Below are 16,602 nucleotides of genomic sequence, written 5' to 3'. Positions count from 1 at the left end.
ATAAATGAAGAAGGTAATAGAGAGGTACTTCTACCAGTTAACCCTTTTACAAATGAACTACATTTAAGCAATTTGTAGTAACCAGTGAAATTAGTGGCATCTGGTGCATTTCAATAAATCAGATATTTTAAACCAGTGTCACAGAGCAACCTTTTTGACATCCCTTCTAATCAGAGCTCTGGTTTACCTGGACCTAGGACCTCTCCATTCCCATGACTGGTATTTTCTTCACTATATGACATGTCCCCAGCTTCTCCCCTGTGAAGATGATGAATCTTAAGATATTCCCATAAATTATTTGATCATCTGATTTCCCATCAACCCAGAAATAAAACACGTACCTAATTCAGCATATATGGATCTAAAAACATCACAAAATGTTAATAAACTGGAAGAAGGTATTGAGGAGAAGGAGAAGGAGCTGTTCTCAAGCTAACAAATGGCTACATCTATACCTTTAGTATTGGAGCTATTATATAATAATTTGATTTGTAACTTAAATTTGAACTGAATGAATGTAGATAAAGGGGCAAATGGAATAACTGATAATTCCAAATCTCAACTGTCTATTCAGCTGGTACAGATGATGACTTATGGTCTTGACTAAAAGTTATAGTTGGAGGCATTTGATAATAGGTTTTCATAAAAAAAAAACAGTCTGCAGTTTAGGTTTTGAAATGGAAATCAGGATCAAGGTCTCTAATTTCTAAGCAGTTATTTGAGATCACTTCCTTTCTCTTTTTGTGACTGAGGGAATGTGACACATCTCCTGCATCCCTAACATGACACCTCACATGTCATCTAGGGTTTCTACCACTGTTTCACGAGACAGTGGGCAATGAACAGGAAGAAGTCAAGATTACAGCAAGTGCCAAAGAGAAATCTGACACTTCTGTGTTTCCTCTATTTCTCTGAAACCATGAACATAGGATTTAGGAGAGACCTTCATGTCTTGAAGTCTAAATAATTATTGCCTTGATCTGATGAAAAAGTCATTGTTCTGAAATAAATAAGTTACAACCAAGGATGGATTTCTAGAAAGAAGGTACAGTTGTCTAGACCATGGCAACTGTGAGAGGTTTGGGTTGCTTTTGTTTTTTTTCATTCTGTATTTGTGTCTTGCCCTCTTGGTCATTTGGGATTGGCTAAATGCCTCCTGGCCTTTTGTTTAATAAGAATTAATTATCAGGTGAGTAGCAGCATGGAATACTGGATAGTCTTAGATTCTAGAAGGCCTGGATTGATCACTCATTCATTCAGTCAAGAAACATTTATTAAGTACCTCCTATGTGCCAATCGCTGAGCTAAGGGCTAGGGATACAAAAAGATTCTGCCCTCAAGGAGTTTACACTCTAATAAGAGAGCCAATGTGCAAACAAATACATACGAGGTAAACTATATATAGGATAAATGGGAAATAATTAGAAGAGGGAAGGCACTGGAATGAAGAGGTACTGGGGAAAGCTTCCTGTGGAATGTGAGATTTTGTTGGGACTTACAGGAAGCCAGTGCTGTCAGTAATCAGATTCATGTCCTACTTATGACACGTACAGATTGTATGAGATTGTATGTGATTTAAATTCTCAGTGCCCCAGTCAACTTTCTAAGATGATAAATTGCTATATAGTAATTGCCAATCTGCATTAATAAAGGAAATTTCCTTACTGGGAGTTCATTACACCAATGAAATCACAGATACTTCTCCAAAAAATTCAGACATACATTCATACATACATACACATTCAAAAACTAGACTTTTGAAGGACTATTGTTTACAGGTTGTTATTGGGGTTTCCCCCACCCTATTACAATAAGTCAGGATTATTCAGAGGGGCTAATCTGAATGAAGTCTTCCATTAAGTCACAGATATGGCATACCATGGCTCTTACTAGTCATTATAGCTATTTCTTTTCTGATTTCCCAAAGGTAGCCAGTTTTCTGTTCAGTATTCTTAGAGGTATTCATTAAGCTGGAGTTGAATGGGACAGTGGTCATTAAGGCTTTGGGAGGAATTCTTTCATTAGTGCTTTCTGACTGATCAATAACAAACTGGGTTATCCCTCATTTATGGGTACTTTTGATAAATATCCTGGAAAATCCAAGTGTATTTTGTTGTAAAATGCGGTTAGACAAAATTTTAGGTCCAGAATTATAGGAAGAAAAAACTAAAATAATTAAGGCACTTAAGATTCAAATTTCCATTATGGTCAAACTAAGCACGTGAAGTTCCTGGGTTTGGTGGTTAGAGCATGCTAATTCAGGTGTGTGGATCCAGACTTCTGATGCACTCTGATCTGCACTGGGGCAGTACTATTTGAACAATTATGGATTGATCTTGTTGTCATTAATATGATGTCAGACATCACACAAACCTTGAGGTCTGTCAAGGAAAGGTATTGGAGGAATATAATCATTATATAGAGATGAGAGAAAATTTTCTTTGGGAAAATAATAAAAGGTTCTCTTTCACTAGAACAAAACTAATTTAAATGATTAGCTGTGGGGTGGGGATTGGGTAAGTAGAACAAGTCTCAAATAACTTCTCCATTTGTTTGCATGACTTTCACAGAAAATCAAGTACCCTTCTGCTTGGAGAGTTTTCAGAACAACAAACAATCTGTGAAATAAGCAAGACAAGCTCTTTTGTTCCATCATTCTGCATGCATCATTTGTATCATTTTATAAAAATAAACTGCTGGCCTCATTCTCTTCTGTGTATGCCCACTGGCAAAACTGGAGTATTTTCTTACCTTAGATTTATGATCTGATGTTAATGTCTGAATTTTAATTTCAGTCTCTTTCTTCATCTCGAGACAATTACTTCCTCTAAAAAGGAAATATGTGCCAGTTATACATTTTCCCATCCAGTTGGCTTTTGCTAAAAAGATTTCTAGTGAATACAATATGTTCATCAAACATGAAATGTTATGGCTTATGTGAATAACATTTTTCTAGTAATATATTACACCTTACAAATATTTTTAGTATAATTATTACTCAATTTAACCACTTCACAATGAGATGCCTTTAGACCCAATAATTACTCCATTTTTAGGGGTCTTTCATTGTGCAAGTTTCCACTTTGGATCCTATTATTCCTTTTTTTTTTTTTGCACTTTGCCAATAAAACTCAAATTAGGCAGAAAACTGGCAAATAAATTGTCAGCCTTGAAATGAATTTTTATTTATATTTCTTTGGTTTTTAAAGCCAGCATCTATCTTTAAAATATCTGACATGGGAAAAATAAAGCATTTTAGTTGTTGTTAGCATAATTTTTTCTTATCTTTCTATTCTGAGTGAAAAAAAAATGTGATCATAATTATTTATTCCAGTTGCTGGCCTGGTTTGGTCATCTTCTTCCTCCTTCATATCTAAAGTTAAGTGAACTAACTTTGAAATAATTTCTTATTACAATGATTTTCCTCGTGGAATATATGTATGGTTCCATTAAAAGCCAAAATAGGACCCAGATCCTAGGGAAGGTAAGTGAGCCATCCCTTTTAAAATGCATTTGCTGATACTGAAGACAAATATTAAATCACAGAATGCATGTGATTCTTACTGACTGTTTTATCACATTTTCACATTATTATCTTGTATTGTATTTATTTGTGCACATTTCTTCTCTTTCCCACTGAACTATAATTCTTATAAAGACAAGGAGTATGTATTCTTTGTAGTTCACATAGTATCATGTAAGCAGACACTCACATATTTGTAGAATGAAAACTTTGGCACGGGAATTCTTAAGAGTGTGTGTGCATATATGTGTGTGCATGTCTGTATGTGTGTGGGGGGGCACTGGACCCATTTAATAGTCTGGTGAAACCTGTGGATACCTCAGTGATCTTTTAAAAAAATCACAATTAAAGGAAATTAATTTCAGTTAGAGGTTAGTGAATATAAATAAATTTAATGTAAGGTTAATGGTGGGTTGGGGAAGAGTTAAAGATCTTAATAGGCCTCAGATGCTTTTTGTTAATTTCTAATGAGGCACTTGGGAGGGTTGTGCCATCCAGCTCTGAAAAGTATACATATACTCTGAAGTGAGGTTTTACTTTGGAGCTTATCTTTTGGAAGAAGGTTGGTGTGCCAGATGAGACTCTGGGTAGCTGCTAAGGAACCCCCTGGCTTTGAAAAGCCAAATGTTGGTGTTTCTCTCTCTGGTAAAGATGTATGTATTGTCTAGGGTCAGACAGTTGGAAGCCTTGTCTATTGGTCTTTCTGTTTGTGTTTTCTCTGAAGTTCAGGGTGCTGACTTTCTCCCCTGAACTAAGTGAATGATTTATGTACTTGATTAAAGTAGATTGTTGACCCCTCAAAAGTTGCTTTTCTTTTAGAAAAGCAGATCTAAGAACCTGTACAGAAGATTCTCCTGTGATGCCAGGGAAGGGTTAGGTTCTAATGGATAGAATAAAACTGGGAGCTAAAAGATGGGTAAAATGAAAGCCAGATTCTAAAGGCTGCCGAAATTATAGCGTACAGGAAAGATAATACTGTAACTGTTGTTTATTCAGGAGAAAGTGATTATCAAATTGTTCATGGACTCCAGAAGCATGGCTGACCCTACCTACTCTGCTTCTGATTACTGTCTTCTTGTTTCTTTTTGGCTTTTTGTTTGTTAAACATGTTTGCTAGATTTGTTTTCCACAGGCTTAGTACCCTCCACCTGTGGATGCCTGATTGCTTGAGACGAATGTCACCCCCTGTCCATGACTGTGATATATCACCCCTGGACCTGGAATTGACCAAGCTTTGGATGCCAGCTAAAGAACTAATCTCTACAATGGGACTTCTTGGTGTATGGACAGCTCTACATCCAATCTCAGCAGGAAGTAGCTATGGAAGAAGAAACGTTTGTCCCTTACCCCAAGATTTTGGGCCCCATTTGTTGAAGGGGGAAATGATGGGGTTCTTGTTCTCAAGTCCCATCCTAAGATATTGTTTTATATGCTTATTTTCTGTTATCCCTGTTAAAGGTCTGTTGATACCAGTTGCCCCATGTAATGCCTATGTAGAAAGATCTTGGGGCTGAATGTAATGATAATTTAAATGGGAAGATCTTTCCCATTGATTAACAGGTCCATGTGACCTTCTTAAATCACAGGGAAGCCTAAGTCACATGTGGTGAGAGGAGCTTGCTAAACAGGTGGAACAGGAAGGGTGGAGCAGAACTGAGAGGAAGTGAGAACAGCTAGGGTGGAGAGAGACAGGACCCAGGCAAGCAGACAACTAGACTCATTGGTGTTTGTTTATTTGTGGGAAGGCCCCAGCAGGGGGGTGGAGGGGAGGCTTGGGAATGGCTTTGTCCCCTGCAGTGCTATATTGACTTCTTGGCTACTATGATGGATTTGGCTTTCTAGTTTTAGGTTTTGCTTTCTGGTATCTGAAAAAATCTTTTCCTTCTGTCTTCTATATGGAGAATGCGTTATACTTTGTGATTGAGCTGGCATATTCATAGTCACCACCAGGGCTGTGAATATTGCCTTGGTGATACAGACAGACATTCACGTTGAAAATCCCTGCTTTAGACTACCCATCACATTTTGAATAGATAGTATCTTCTAAATCAGAATAAACTGATTTAATTCTAGAAATTATGATCTCAACTGATTGAAAAATTCTTGATCTCTCACTCTCATTTTTTTCTGCTTAACCTGATGTTCATTGAGAATGAAAGTGCTTGAATTTTACCTGGTTTTACATTACTAAATTTACCTGTCTCTTACTAATGCCATCATCCATCCACTATTACTAAGTATATCCAAAACATCTAATCAGGGAAATTCTTTATGATTAACAATCCATCTGAAAAGCTCTTCTTCTTATTAGAGTTGATTGATCTTGCCATCTATTTTCTAGTCATGTTAAGGGTTTCTTATGTCCTTGAAATTTCTGTCTTCCTCCATGTTCTGGCTTCACCCTCCCCACATTCAGGTGTATTTAGTGGAATGCCCTGAGGTTAATGTATAACATGAGACACAACTGTTGTATGATCAGCCAATAGAATCAATGTAGCTGGATGTACTTAGTCTTTGCAATTTTCTTCAGTCCCTGTAGTATTGACAGTGCAGACAGGACACTAAATAAACATGTAAATTTCTATTAATTTTGGAAGAATTTTCTGCCTGAAACATTTTCAGTAACTGAGGAGCTGTACTTGACCATCATAATTAGCAGTTTTGTTAAGAAGGTAAATAGCTTTAGGGTTTATTTATAGTATAATTTTTCATCAGGTAATTTAATCAAATAGATGTCCAGTTTGGACAACCCAAGCCCATATCACTTATTCTCCCCCCAATAATTTCTTCTTTGATTTGGATTATCAAGGTAATTGACTTAATGTTTGACTTCATTATGGGTAGGAGTAGCCTATCTATACTTAATACTGTGTAGGCTTAGCAACAATCAGGGTTTAAAGAGTGTTCTATAAAGGCAGTGTTGAATCTATTTTCGTCTTTTCCATTTCATTCAACAATGTCTTATTTACTGAGAACACTGTCAGGTGCTTTAGTCTCAAATGATATTGAAAATAAATTCAAATGTCATATTAAAGATAATCATTCCTCCCCCCTATTGAGATTCAACGATGCAGACAGGAAATAATACATTCTTGGGGGAATTATTTGCAGAAGAACAATAAAGGCAGGTTATACAGATTAAGCAGTTCTACCAGTTATCTTGGGCAGTTAGGTGGCACAGTGGGTAGAGTGCCAGGCCTGGAGTCAGGAAGACTTATCTTTCTGAGTTCAAAATTGTCCCCAGACACTTACTAGCTGTGTGTCCCTGAGCAAGTCACTTAAGTCTGTTTGTTTCAGTTTCTTCATCTGTAAAAAGAGTTGGAGAAGGAAATGGCAAACCACTCCATTATCTTTGCCAAGAAAACGCCAAATAGGGTCATACAAGTGGGACATGACTGAAAAACACCTGAACAATCACAAACCAGTTATCTGCTAATTTTTGCATATCATTAATTTGTTAGAGAGGCAGGGTGGCCAAGTGGATTCATAACTGGGCTTGTGATCTGATCTGTTTTTGGAGGGAGTTTCCATGCTAATGAAATCACAGATTTTTGATGTATATAGAATAATTGTACCTTTAAAGAAGGTGGCCAGTGGGAGATTTTTCTAATTGATATATCCTAGTATCTATCAAGACAGTACAAATGATTATAGGTGCCTATAAATAAGAACCATTTATCCTTTAATTTAAAAAAATTACAAAATTTGTTGGTTTCAAGTCCATACAATTTAAGTCCCCTGAGGGCAAGGACTATTTCTTTTTTCCTGTCTCATATTCCCAGGGTTGAGTACAGTGTGGGTACTTAATGTTTGTTAAACAGTTGTCATTAAATCAAATCTAGGGAACCAGAATTTAAGGAGCAGTTACTCTGAAGTCAAAAGGTCTTACAATGAAGGTGATTTATTGTTTGTATGATTGTAGTTTTCCAAAAATCACCTGAAATAATAAACCCAAGGGTTAATCCACAAAAACTTGTGTGGAAAGCAAAGCTTTCACCACACAGTTCCCACTATCTCTCACTTGAAGGGTTGAAGGAATCAGTAGGCAGTTGAAGAAGGCAGGGAAACACAGAGCAGCATTAGAACTTTGGGATCATCCTGGAATACGTTTCCATTGTCTGTAGCCAAGGTACTGAAAAATGTTAGGAGCTTTTATACTGAGGAGACAGAATTCAAAGTGAGATTCTCCGTAAGATTTCCTAGGAAAGCCTGCTGACTCTATGATCCATTATCATGGTGCTTAAATGGCTGACCAAAGAACAAATCAGCAATGAGTTTTAATGAGTAAAGCTGCATAACTGAATATGAACACAGTTCATAACCGAATGTGAACACAGTTCATAACCACGTATGAACACAGTTCTTCTGTAAAGCCAACAGCTGGCTGGCATGTTAAAAAAAAAAATTAAATGAAAGACATTTTTTTCCTGGGCAAGGCAGAAAAAAATATGAGTTTCTGAGGAGAAAAGAAGACAACATTACCCCTTCTTCTTCATTGCTTTCTCTAATATTTTCTCATGAGACAACTTCTCCTTGTCATATTGAGCCACAATTTTGTCAACTTGTGTACAGTGTAACTTCTGCATAGTGCTGTGTTCCTACAAAAAGAGCAAGATGATTAGTAGCTTGGACTTCCAAGGTGACAGTAGAGAAGGTTGCACGAGGAAATTCTGCAAACAAGATTCTGCCTGTAGAACTTTGGCTGACTACACCTTTTCTTTTCATTGGCTTTGCAGGGCTCTTTCTAACTGAAGAATTAATGCCAAGGGAGGGCTACAGTCTAGGACAGCAAGTCCAACCTAGTATCTAATGAAGGAATCCTGTCTACAAAATCCCTGACAATTTATCATCCAACCCCTATGGATAAAGGTATCTTTCCTGATACCTTCAGTTAATGTTCTCCTCCTATAATTTCCATGTACATAGACATTGGCAACTATATGGCACAGTGGATAGAGTGCTGGGCCTGAAGTTGGGCAGACCTGAGTTCAATTCAGCTTCAGACACCTGCTAGCTATGTGACTCTAGGCAAGTCTTGCAACCCTCTTGGCCTCAGTTTCCTCAACTGTAAAATGAGCTAGGGAAAGGAAATGGCAAACCATTTCAGTATTTCTTCCAAGAAAAGCCCAAATGAGGTCACACAGAGTCTGACATAACTAAACAACAACAATACTTATCTGAAGAAGCTAGGTGGTATAGCAGATAGAGTGAGGGGACTGGAGTATTGCCCCCACCTATCCCACATACTCCCAGATAATCTCCTTCCAACCCCTTTATTCCACTGCTTACTCCACCAACTTATTCTGGAGAAGGAAGGAAGGAAGGGAACATGCATTTATTGAGCTGCTGCTAGTTCCAGGCACTGTGCTAAGTGCTTCACAAAGATTACCTCATTTGATCACCACAACACCTCTGGGATGTAGGTGCTTTTATGATCCCCATTTTACAGCTGAAGAATCTGAAGCAGAGAAAGAGTGAGTGACTAGCCTGGAGTCATACAGCTTACTACATGTCTGAGGTCAAACTTGAACTCGTCTTCTTGACTCCAGGTATGCCTCCTAAGCAGAAAGATTCCTTGTTATACTGTTGTGGTTTCATGGTTTGTTGTGTGAGTCATCGTAAAGAATTCAGACTCAGATCACCTCTAATCCAAGTGAAGACATTTATTGTGGCTGAATGCCCCTCAGAAGTGAACTAGGTTCCAAGAGGAACCAGCAACTTAGTAAGACAAGACAGGTAATTTTATAGTGTAATGATGCTGATTACCCAACAGAAATTATGAATATTAAGAAATTAGGAGAGGTTTGTTGAAGGATTAACATCCTGGTCATGCTGCTTTCTGATTGACTAGCTATTATAGTGCTGTCTCGTCAACATGGATAGTTAGGCACTGTGGTCCTGTCTTGGGCTAAATGGGTGCTGTGTCTGTGGTAGAGTACAAGGACACACCTGCTCAAATATGTAACTTGCGGCAGTGACTAGCTATTTTGACACAGTTCATAACCATGACTAGCCAAGGGCAGTGGCAGTATTGAGGGGCCTGAGGTGTGGTTAAAGCAAGATTGTGTAGTTAAAAAGGACATGCCTGCTGTTCGGTGGGGCCCATAAGGAGGTTAGAATGTTGGAGCTGGGGGCAGCTTTATTAGGATTCCATCAATACCTTTGAATACAAAGCAATGAAGAGAGGGTGGGCAGGTAGGTGGGAATCTGGAAAGAATGATCTGGAGGTGACAAAAGAGTGTGCTTTGTACATGCCCTTGGTGTACCTCCTCCTGCTTCATGGTGGCAATAAACCGTTTTAGCACAGCCTGATCAAGAAGCATTGACTCTTTTGAATATGGAAAGGCAAGGTTTGGCCACAACCTGATTTAGCCCCTTTACTTTGGGGAAGGACAGGACTAAATTCTCATACAAATAACTGCTGTTGTCATTGTTGTTAGTTTCATCTAGTTTTCAGTTTCCTGCGTTTGATATTTTCATGACCTTCTACTTGATTTTAAATGCTTGTGTTCAAAGCATTTAACGTGATTATTTAACATCTCTAATAGTTGCTGCTTTTTGTTTTACAAACATTAAGATTTTTCTTCTCCTTAAAGAAAGCTTTAGATTAAACAGACACTTCAAAAATAAGTATTTAATATAAAACCTGATTTTCTATAATTGCTAGGCTGTCTTCTTAAGACAAACTTGGAGTATATTTGTTTTCCAAACTGAAGACCAGGCACGTAGGTTCCACTTGATGGAAGTCAGTGTGGGGGCAGAAGAGGGAGGGAAGAGAACATATTTTTGCATGAGAAAAATGTCAGCTCCAGCAGGGAGTACATAAGCCAACCTAGTGAGTAACCACATAAGAACCAGACAGTGAGGATAATGATACAGTCTTGATGGCCCCAAGAAAAGCCGTAAGTGACTGGTAGGAGGTTCCATTTCAGTAATTACTCAGCCTCCCACACAAACAGGAAACAAGAATAATCATTGGTAACCCAACTTTAAAGAGTATTTGAAAGATAATCCATCTAGGCTTTTGAGAAATCCATGAAAATGGGACTTTATTAAAGGTGGGAATTAATATAGGTGGCAAGGTCACAAGTAGTACTAAGGGAACACTCTCCTTTTTATTATTTTTTTAATTGGGATGATTTTAATTTTATGAAAAAGCTCTTTCCCCTTCAAATTACCATAAGTATAAAAATAAATGGGAGATGATAATTTACTTTACAAAAGTCTTACATTGTTTAACAAAGGATTAGTCATGTGATTCCTTTAAATATCAAAAGCAACTAGGTGGCACAGTGTTGGAGTCAGTTCAATTCTCCCCTCATACACCTATTAGCTATGTAACCCTAAGTAAGTCACTTGACCTCTGCTTGCATCAGTTTCTTCATCTATAGAATGAGGATAACAATAGCTCCTACCTCCCAGGATTGGTTGTGAAGATTAAAGGAAAAATATATGTAAAAGCACTTTGCAAACATTAAAATGCTATATAAATGCCAGCTATTATGTTTAATAGCAAAGTTTTATTTCTACACACATGTAGAAATATTTATTATATACAATGAGAAGAATCTGTGGCACACAAAATTTCAGACACACACACATGTCAAGGTTAAAGTAGGGCAGACTTGTTCAAGGGTAAAATAAGGTAGGGCTTGACTCCCAGTTTTCCCAGTTTAGTCCTTATTTCAGGATAAGGAAGGATAATATAGGTAATGTGGTTAAAGGGAAAGAGGCTGGGATGAAAAATGACAACATAGTCAAAAGCATAGTTTGGTTTGCGATTTTGTCCTTCATTCTTGAAGAGGACCATCACATCGGAGATGATGAGATGACATGCAACTGAATTGAATTTGAGTGAGGGATGGCTGTGCAGTCCTCCAGATCCATCTGGGTCCAGTGGCCAGAGGATGCAGTGGAAGACCTTGGTCATTTTATGCTCAAGTCTTTTCAGGTTCTCACTTCGAGTGAGGCAACACTTTGGTTTAGGGAATCTCTTAAGGGAATATGCTCATGAACTACAGAAATTCAGTTAGAAATAAGAAATCTTTGCAATCTAGAAATACTTGTAGCAATTACTTATCCTATCATTCCAAGTAAAAATCTGTCCTCACTAATAATTTCTAACCTCATAACATCTTGTACATATCTTCTCTTTTTCATTCATTTAGACCCAACCCTTATTCCAGGACCTCATCATTTCTCTTTTAGACTCCTGCAATAGCCTTCTATTAGTCTCCCTGCCTCAAGTCTCTCCCTACCACAATTCACCCTCCACTCAAGTGCCAAAGTAATTTTTTTCTTCCCAACAGAGATGTGATGGACTTAATATACAGAATGAGACATATCCTTTTGGATGTGGCCAATGTGAGAATTTGTTTTGCTTGATCATATATTGTTATACATATTTATTTTTCTTTTGTATTTTTAAGGAGTTGAAGTGGCAGATGGAAAAAGAAATTTGTTACTTATTAACATTTGTTAATTGGGGTGAAAAAAGTAAAGTTTAAGTCTATGTCACATCTCTTGCTCAAGAAGTTCCATTAGCTCCTTATTACCTCTACCAAATAAAGGCTTCTCTGGTATATAAAGCTTTTCATAATCTAGTCTCTTCCTACTTTTTCCGCCTTCTTAAACTTCACATCTTTCCATGCACTCTAAAATGCAGCTATCCTCCATCACCTATATGCATGGCTTGGCACTGGTCATACCCAATGCCTTTATCTCATTACCCCTTTCTCTTAGTTTTTCCAGGTTTCTTTTAAAACCAACTCAAATCTCACCTTCTTCTCAGTTACTCTAGCTGCTCTAGACTTCCCCTTCTGTATTATCTTCATATGCTCTGCATATTTCTTGTATTTACCAGGATATCTATAAGGTGTCACCCTGATTAGAAAGTAAACTTCTTAAGGGCAGAGAATTTTTTTGCCTTTCTTTATGTTCCCAGCACTTAGCACAATGCCTGGAATGTAACAGGCACTTATTAAAAGCTTTGCTGACTGACTTATTAAAGGAAATAAATTGCTTGTGTTTTTGGAGATAGGTTAACTTTATGGCAACTAGATACAGAGATATCAGAGTGGGAGTGGGGGAGAGGTTGGATCAGGACAATATGTACATTTTTTAACCATGACACTATATTTCAAAGCTCAATGAGGGGACCAAGTTACACGAACATCATGGTTCTTTCCATTTACTGCTGTTTGTGACTTCTGCTCAGAGAGTGAAGGCTAAAGCAACCAAAAACATCCATCAGGTGGAGCAGCATGCCTTGTTCTGTTCTGATTGTGTAAGCATTTCTCTGCGGTAGAGAAGCTTACACTTGAGAAATCATAGATTAAATCTTAACCCACTAAAATGGTTCCATATTATTTAATATCAGTTTAAGGAATGAGATTAAAACAATCCTATGCACTTGGGGCTAATATAGTACTGTGGAAAGAGCTCTGGTACTGCAGTGGTTCACATCTTGCCTGAGATGCTTACTATCTGTGTGACCTTTGGTTTCAGTTTCTTCATAAATGAGGGGACTCAATAAGATGGTCTGGGTCCTTTTAAGTTCAAGATACTATGACCATAAATATTTGGTGAGGTGGGGGAATGAAGAGGAAGAACAGAGGAACCTACTTTAGTCTCCTACTAGGCAGTCCCTGTTTTAATTCGTTTAATTCATTACTATAACTAGTAAGTGTTATTCTCTGTTGTTTATATGTTGCTGAAAAAAAAAAAACACTGCCAATGCCCTCTTAATTTGGCATCCAGGGGCAGACAGCAGTAACTGTACCCCACCCCCCTATGTTTTGCTCTAAGCTGCTGTTAAACTGTAGGTGGCAAATAATGACTAATGGTTAACTGAATTCTAATTCAATATTATTTGGATGACTAAAAGCTTTTGTATTAGTTACTTCATACTCTCGGGTGGTTTGGGGGATGTAATTAGTTTTTCCATAAGTCAATATGATCAGTCTCACTGTCCAGGTTTTTACCCATTACTATAAGGGGAAAAAATTGTACCTTTGCATGTTTCTTCTTTAAAGAATTTAGCTCTTTCTGTTGTTTCTTTAAGTGTTTCAAGTAAGCCTATTGGAGAGAAGGAAAAAAAGAAAACACTGATATTAGTTTTCCTATATTCATAGGCATTGAATCAGACAGAAAGAAAAATAAAAAATCAACAATTTTGGGCTATATTAACATGCACACTATAATTTGTCTTATAAAAATATCAAGTCACTTTACCTTCATTTGTTTTAAGTCTTCTATCCTCACTTGAGGAATAACTTCAATACCTAAAAAAATTAGGATATTTTATTTTTAAGATTATACAAAATTAGCCACAGTGTTGCATAGGTTATTAAAATTTCAAATACTCTTTATGAAGGCAGGTGTCTAAACATTCATTTTATATTTAATGTGAAAATGGAAATGAGCATCTTCCCACCGGAAAACAACTGACTGGATGCTTAAGAGAAATAGCCGTTTTTACCTTTGCATTCTAAGGCATGTTTGTGCTTAGGGTAAAATCACTAACTGCATCACAAATTCCTGGAGCACTGTCCCAAATTCACCACCACATAAAGAACAAAAGCAAAATGTTCCACTGCTCATAAAATTAAATTTGCATTTTAGCAATGATTTTCATGTATAAGAGAAAAGCCAAGTGAAACAATGTACAGTAGGATACTGTGATGGGGACCTAGAATTTCCCAAAGAAATATATCAACTCATCACACTGTCTTGGTGATGAGCTAGACCAGGTGTTGCCATAGCAACAGCAGCTGGAAGAGACTTTCAAGACAATAGAATTATGTTCTGTTTTCATGCAGATTTTCTTTTGAAGCAAATATCGCTTCCTTAATTTTTTGAGGGGAATACTGAATAAAATCAACCAGAAAAATTAAAGGGCACTGTATACCATATTTAATTTCTATTATCAGAAGGGGAAAAATTGTACCTTTGCATGTTCCTCTTTTAAAGAATTTAGTTCTTTCTGTTTAAGTATTTCTAGTAATCCTATTGGTGTACCATATCTGATTTCCAGGAATGTTGTAATAAGAGGCATGTATGTTTAGGAATGATAAGAATAAACTCATAGGCCCATATTTCTGAGTTTCATTCATTGTAAGAGACATGAGCCTGGCTATTATATGTACCTGTAGATGAAGAATATTATTATTTGTCTGTAGTTAGCTTAATGTTCCTCAGTTACACCACCAGTTCACTTTGGTAAGACTAGATAGGGAAAAAATATCTGACTGGCTGGAATATTTTTTTGACTTTATATTTTAAGTCACAGTAGCTCATCATAAGGAAGTTAGGGACATTTAGTTTACAATATTAACAAGGCTAATGTTACTGATGGCAACAGCCATACCTTACTCAAGCTTACTTCTTAGGCCCCAGGACTGCTTTAAGACCACTTTTGAATTGCTACCAGTCAAAAAATTCTTTTTTTTTTTTTTTTGCAGTCCATGCCATCTGTTTTTATAACCTAAGTTTCTGTCTGATAGAATGTTGGGTTGAATGATCATCCATTTATTCTGACAGTTCTTCTGGTGTTTATTCTATAAAACCTTGATTAAAAGGAAAACCCTCCACCCCAAACAGAGCCCTCAATCACTGGTAGTTTTTCAGTACTAAGCTTTAAGGATAAGTAACAAATGATTTAAAAAGCAAAGCCTATAAATAACATTTAAACACACACACACACACACACACAAACACACACTCCTAATGTAGATCCTAGGGTAAGTATGGGTTCAGGTCACTCTCCAGGCAGAAGTCTTCCTAGCTAAGTGGTGCAGCAGGTAGAGTATTGGACCTGGAATCAGGAAGTCCCAGATCTAAATGTAGCTTTATCCACTTCCTAACTGTGGGACTTTTAGCAAGTCATTTAACCTCTATCCATGTTATTTTTCTCAGTTGTAAAATGGGGATAATAATTTCCTCTACTGCCCAGGGTTGTTGGGAGGATCAAATGAGAGAATATTTGTAAAGTACTTACCATAGTGCCTCGTGCATAAGTGGGTATTTAATAAATACTTGTTCCTTCCCTCCCTCCCCTAATACCTCTACATTCTTCTCGAATACTACAGAAGTATATAATAGTAATGTCATTCTGAATGATAAGTCCTTGGACACTTTGGGTTACTCAGTCATAAAACAAAGAATCAATAATGCTCTGTTTGCACTATTTGCTAAAGTAGACGCCTACACACAAGAGATTTTCCAGTGCTACGGTTGAAGAAAGGACTTTGCTAACTGAATTTTCTTGTTTTCTTCATGTCACACAGAATAACTGAATATTCTGATTTTTTAAAGTTTCAGGGTAGTTTCTGTTCTTTCCAATGCAGATGTTAAAAATAAGTTATAATCCTTCAAATGATAATTTGAGAGTTGTGTGGGAGCTTCTTTTGCTTACTCCCTTGTTCTGGAAACTTACAAAACCCCAAATGAGGTCGTAAACTTAATGCTACTGTACCATGTGTATATATTGTCAAAGCAGTATTTTCTGATTCCTACTTTTAGAAAAAAAAATGTGACACTGATCCAGATAACAAGTGCTCTTGTATTAACTGACATGAGTCTCCCCCCCCTCTCCCATTACCCCTCACTTCTCTCAAAGACTTTTCCAAGGGAGACAACTTTTCTTCTCATTCACTCAGAGTAGACCCAGAGGCATACTGCTTGATCTCCAAGGCTACTTTGTGCCCCAATGGTTAACTGTTATTACTTAACAAATTCTCCTTTTAAGAAGTCTATGCTATCTGGTTATACAACTTTTCAAAAACATGCACTTTTAAGCTATTTAATCTATTAGGAACTTAAAAGTGCACAAAGACTTTTGGAATACCATGTATAACTATCTGGACATTCCTGTTATGACCTACTCATTTCCAGGACATGTTCCCATCTCTCTTTGCCTTTTTCAGCATCTGGCTCAGGGTGTTCTCTCTCCCCATCCTCTACCATTTCAATATCCATGTGGATGATCCATTTGACTCAATGGCCTCACAGCTTTGTAAAATTCATAGCTTCAATGACTTTCAATACCATTCCATTTCAGCCATTCTGGGTCATTATCC

The 16,602-nt window shown here is 37.2% G+C and overlaps 1 protein-coding gene across 14 annotated transcripts in view; it reads right to left on the bottom strand.

Moving 5' to 3' along the window:
• PLCB4 (phospholipase C beta 4) overlaps positions 1-16,602 on the bottom strand; it is a 482,923-nt gene that overhangs the window by 17,834 nt on the left and 448,487 nt on the right. For all 14 annotated transcript variants that reach the window (XM_072634439.1, XM_072634436.1, XM_072634435.1 and 11 more), the window contains 4 exons: positions 13,757-13,806; positions 13,535-13,600; positions 8,006-8,121; positions 2,752-2,827 (listed from right to left, as the gene is read on the bottom strand). In XM_072634439.1, coding sequence (XP_072490540.1) covers positions 2,752-2,827; positions 8,006-8,121; positions 13,535-13,600; positions 13,757-13,806 — 308 coding nt within the window. The remainder of the gene's footprint in view (positions 1-2,751; positions 2,828-8,005; positions 8,122-13,534; positions 13,601-13,756; positions 13,807-16,602) is intronic.

The sequence above is a fragment of the Notamacropus eugenii genome, chromosome 1, assembly GCF_028372415.1.
Source record: "Notamacropus eugenii isolate mMacEug1 chromosome 1, mMacEug1.pri_v2, whole genome shotgun sequence".
NCBI classification, from domain to species: domain Eukaryota; kingdom Metazoa; phylum Chordata; class Mammalia; order Diprotodontia; family Macropodidae; genus Notamacropus; species Notamacropus eugenii.
This window is presented reverse-complemented; position numbering and strand designations above follow the sequence as displayed.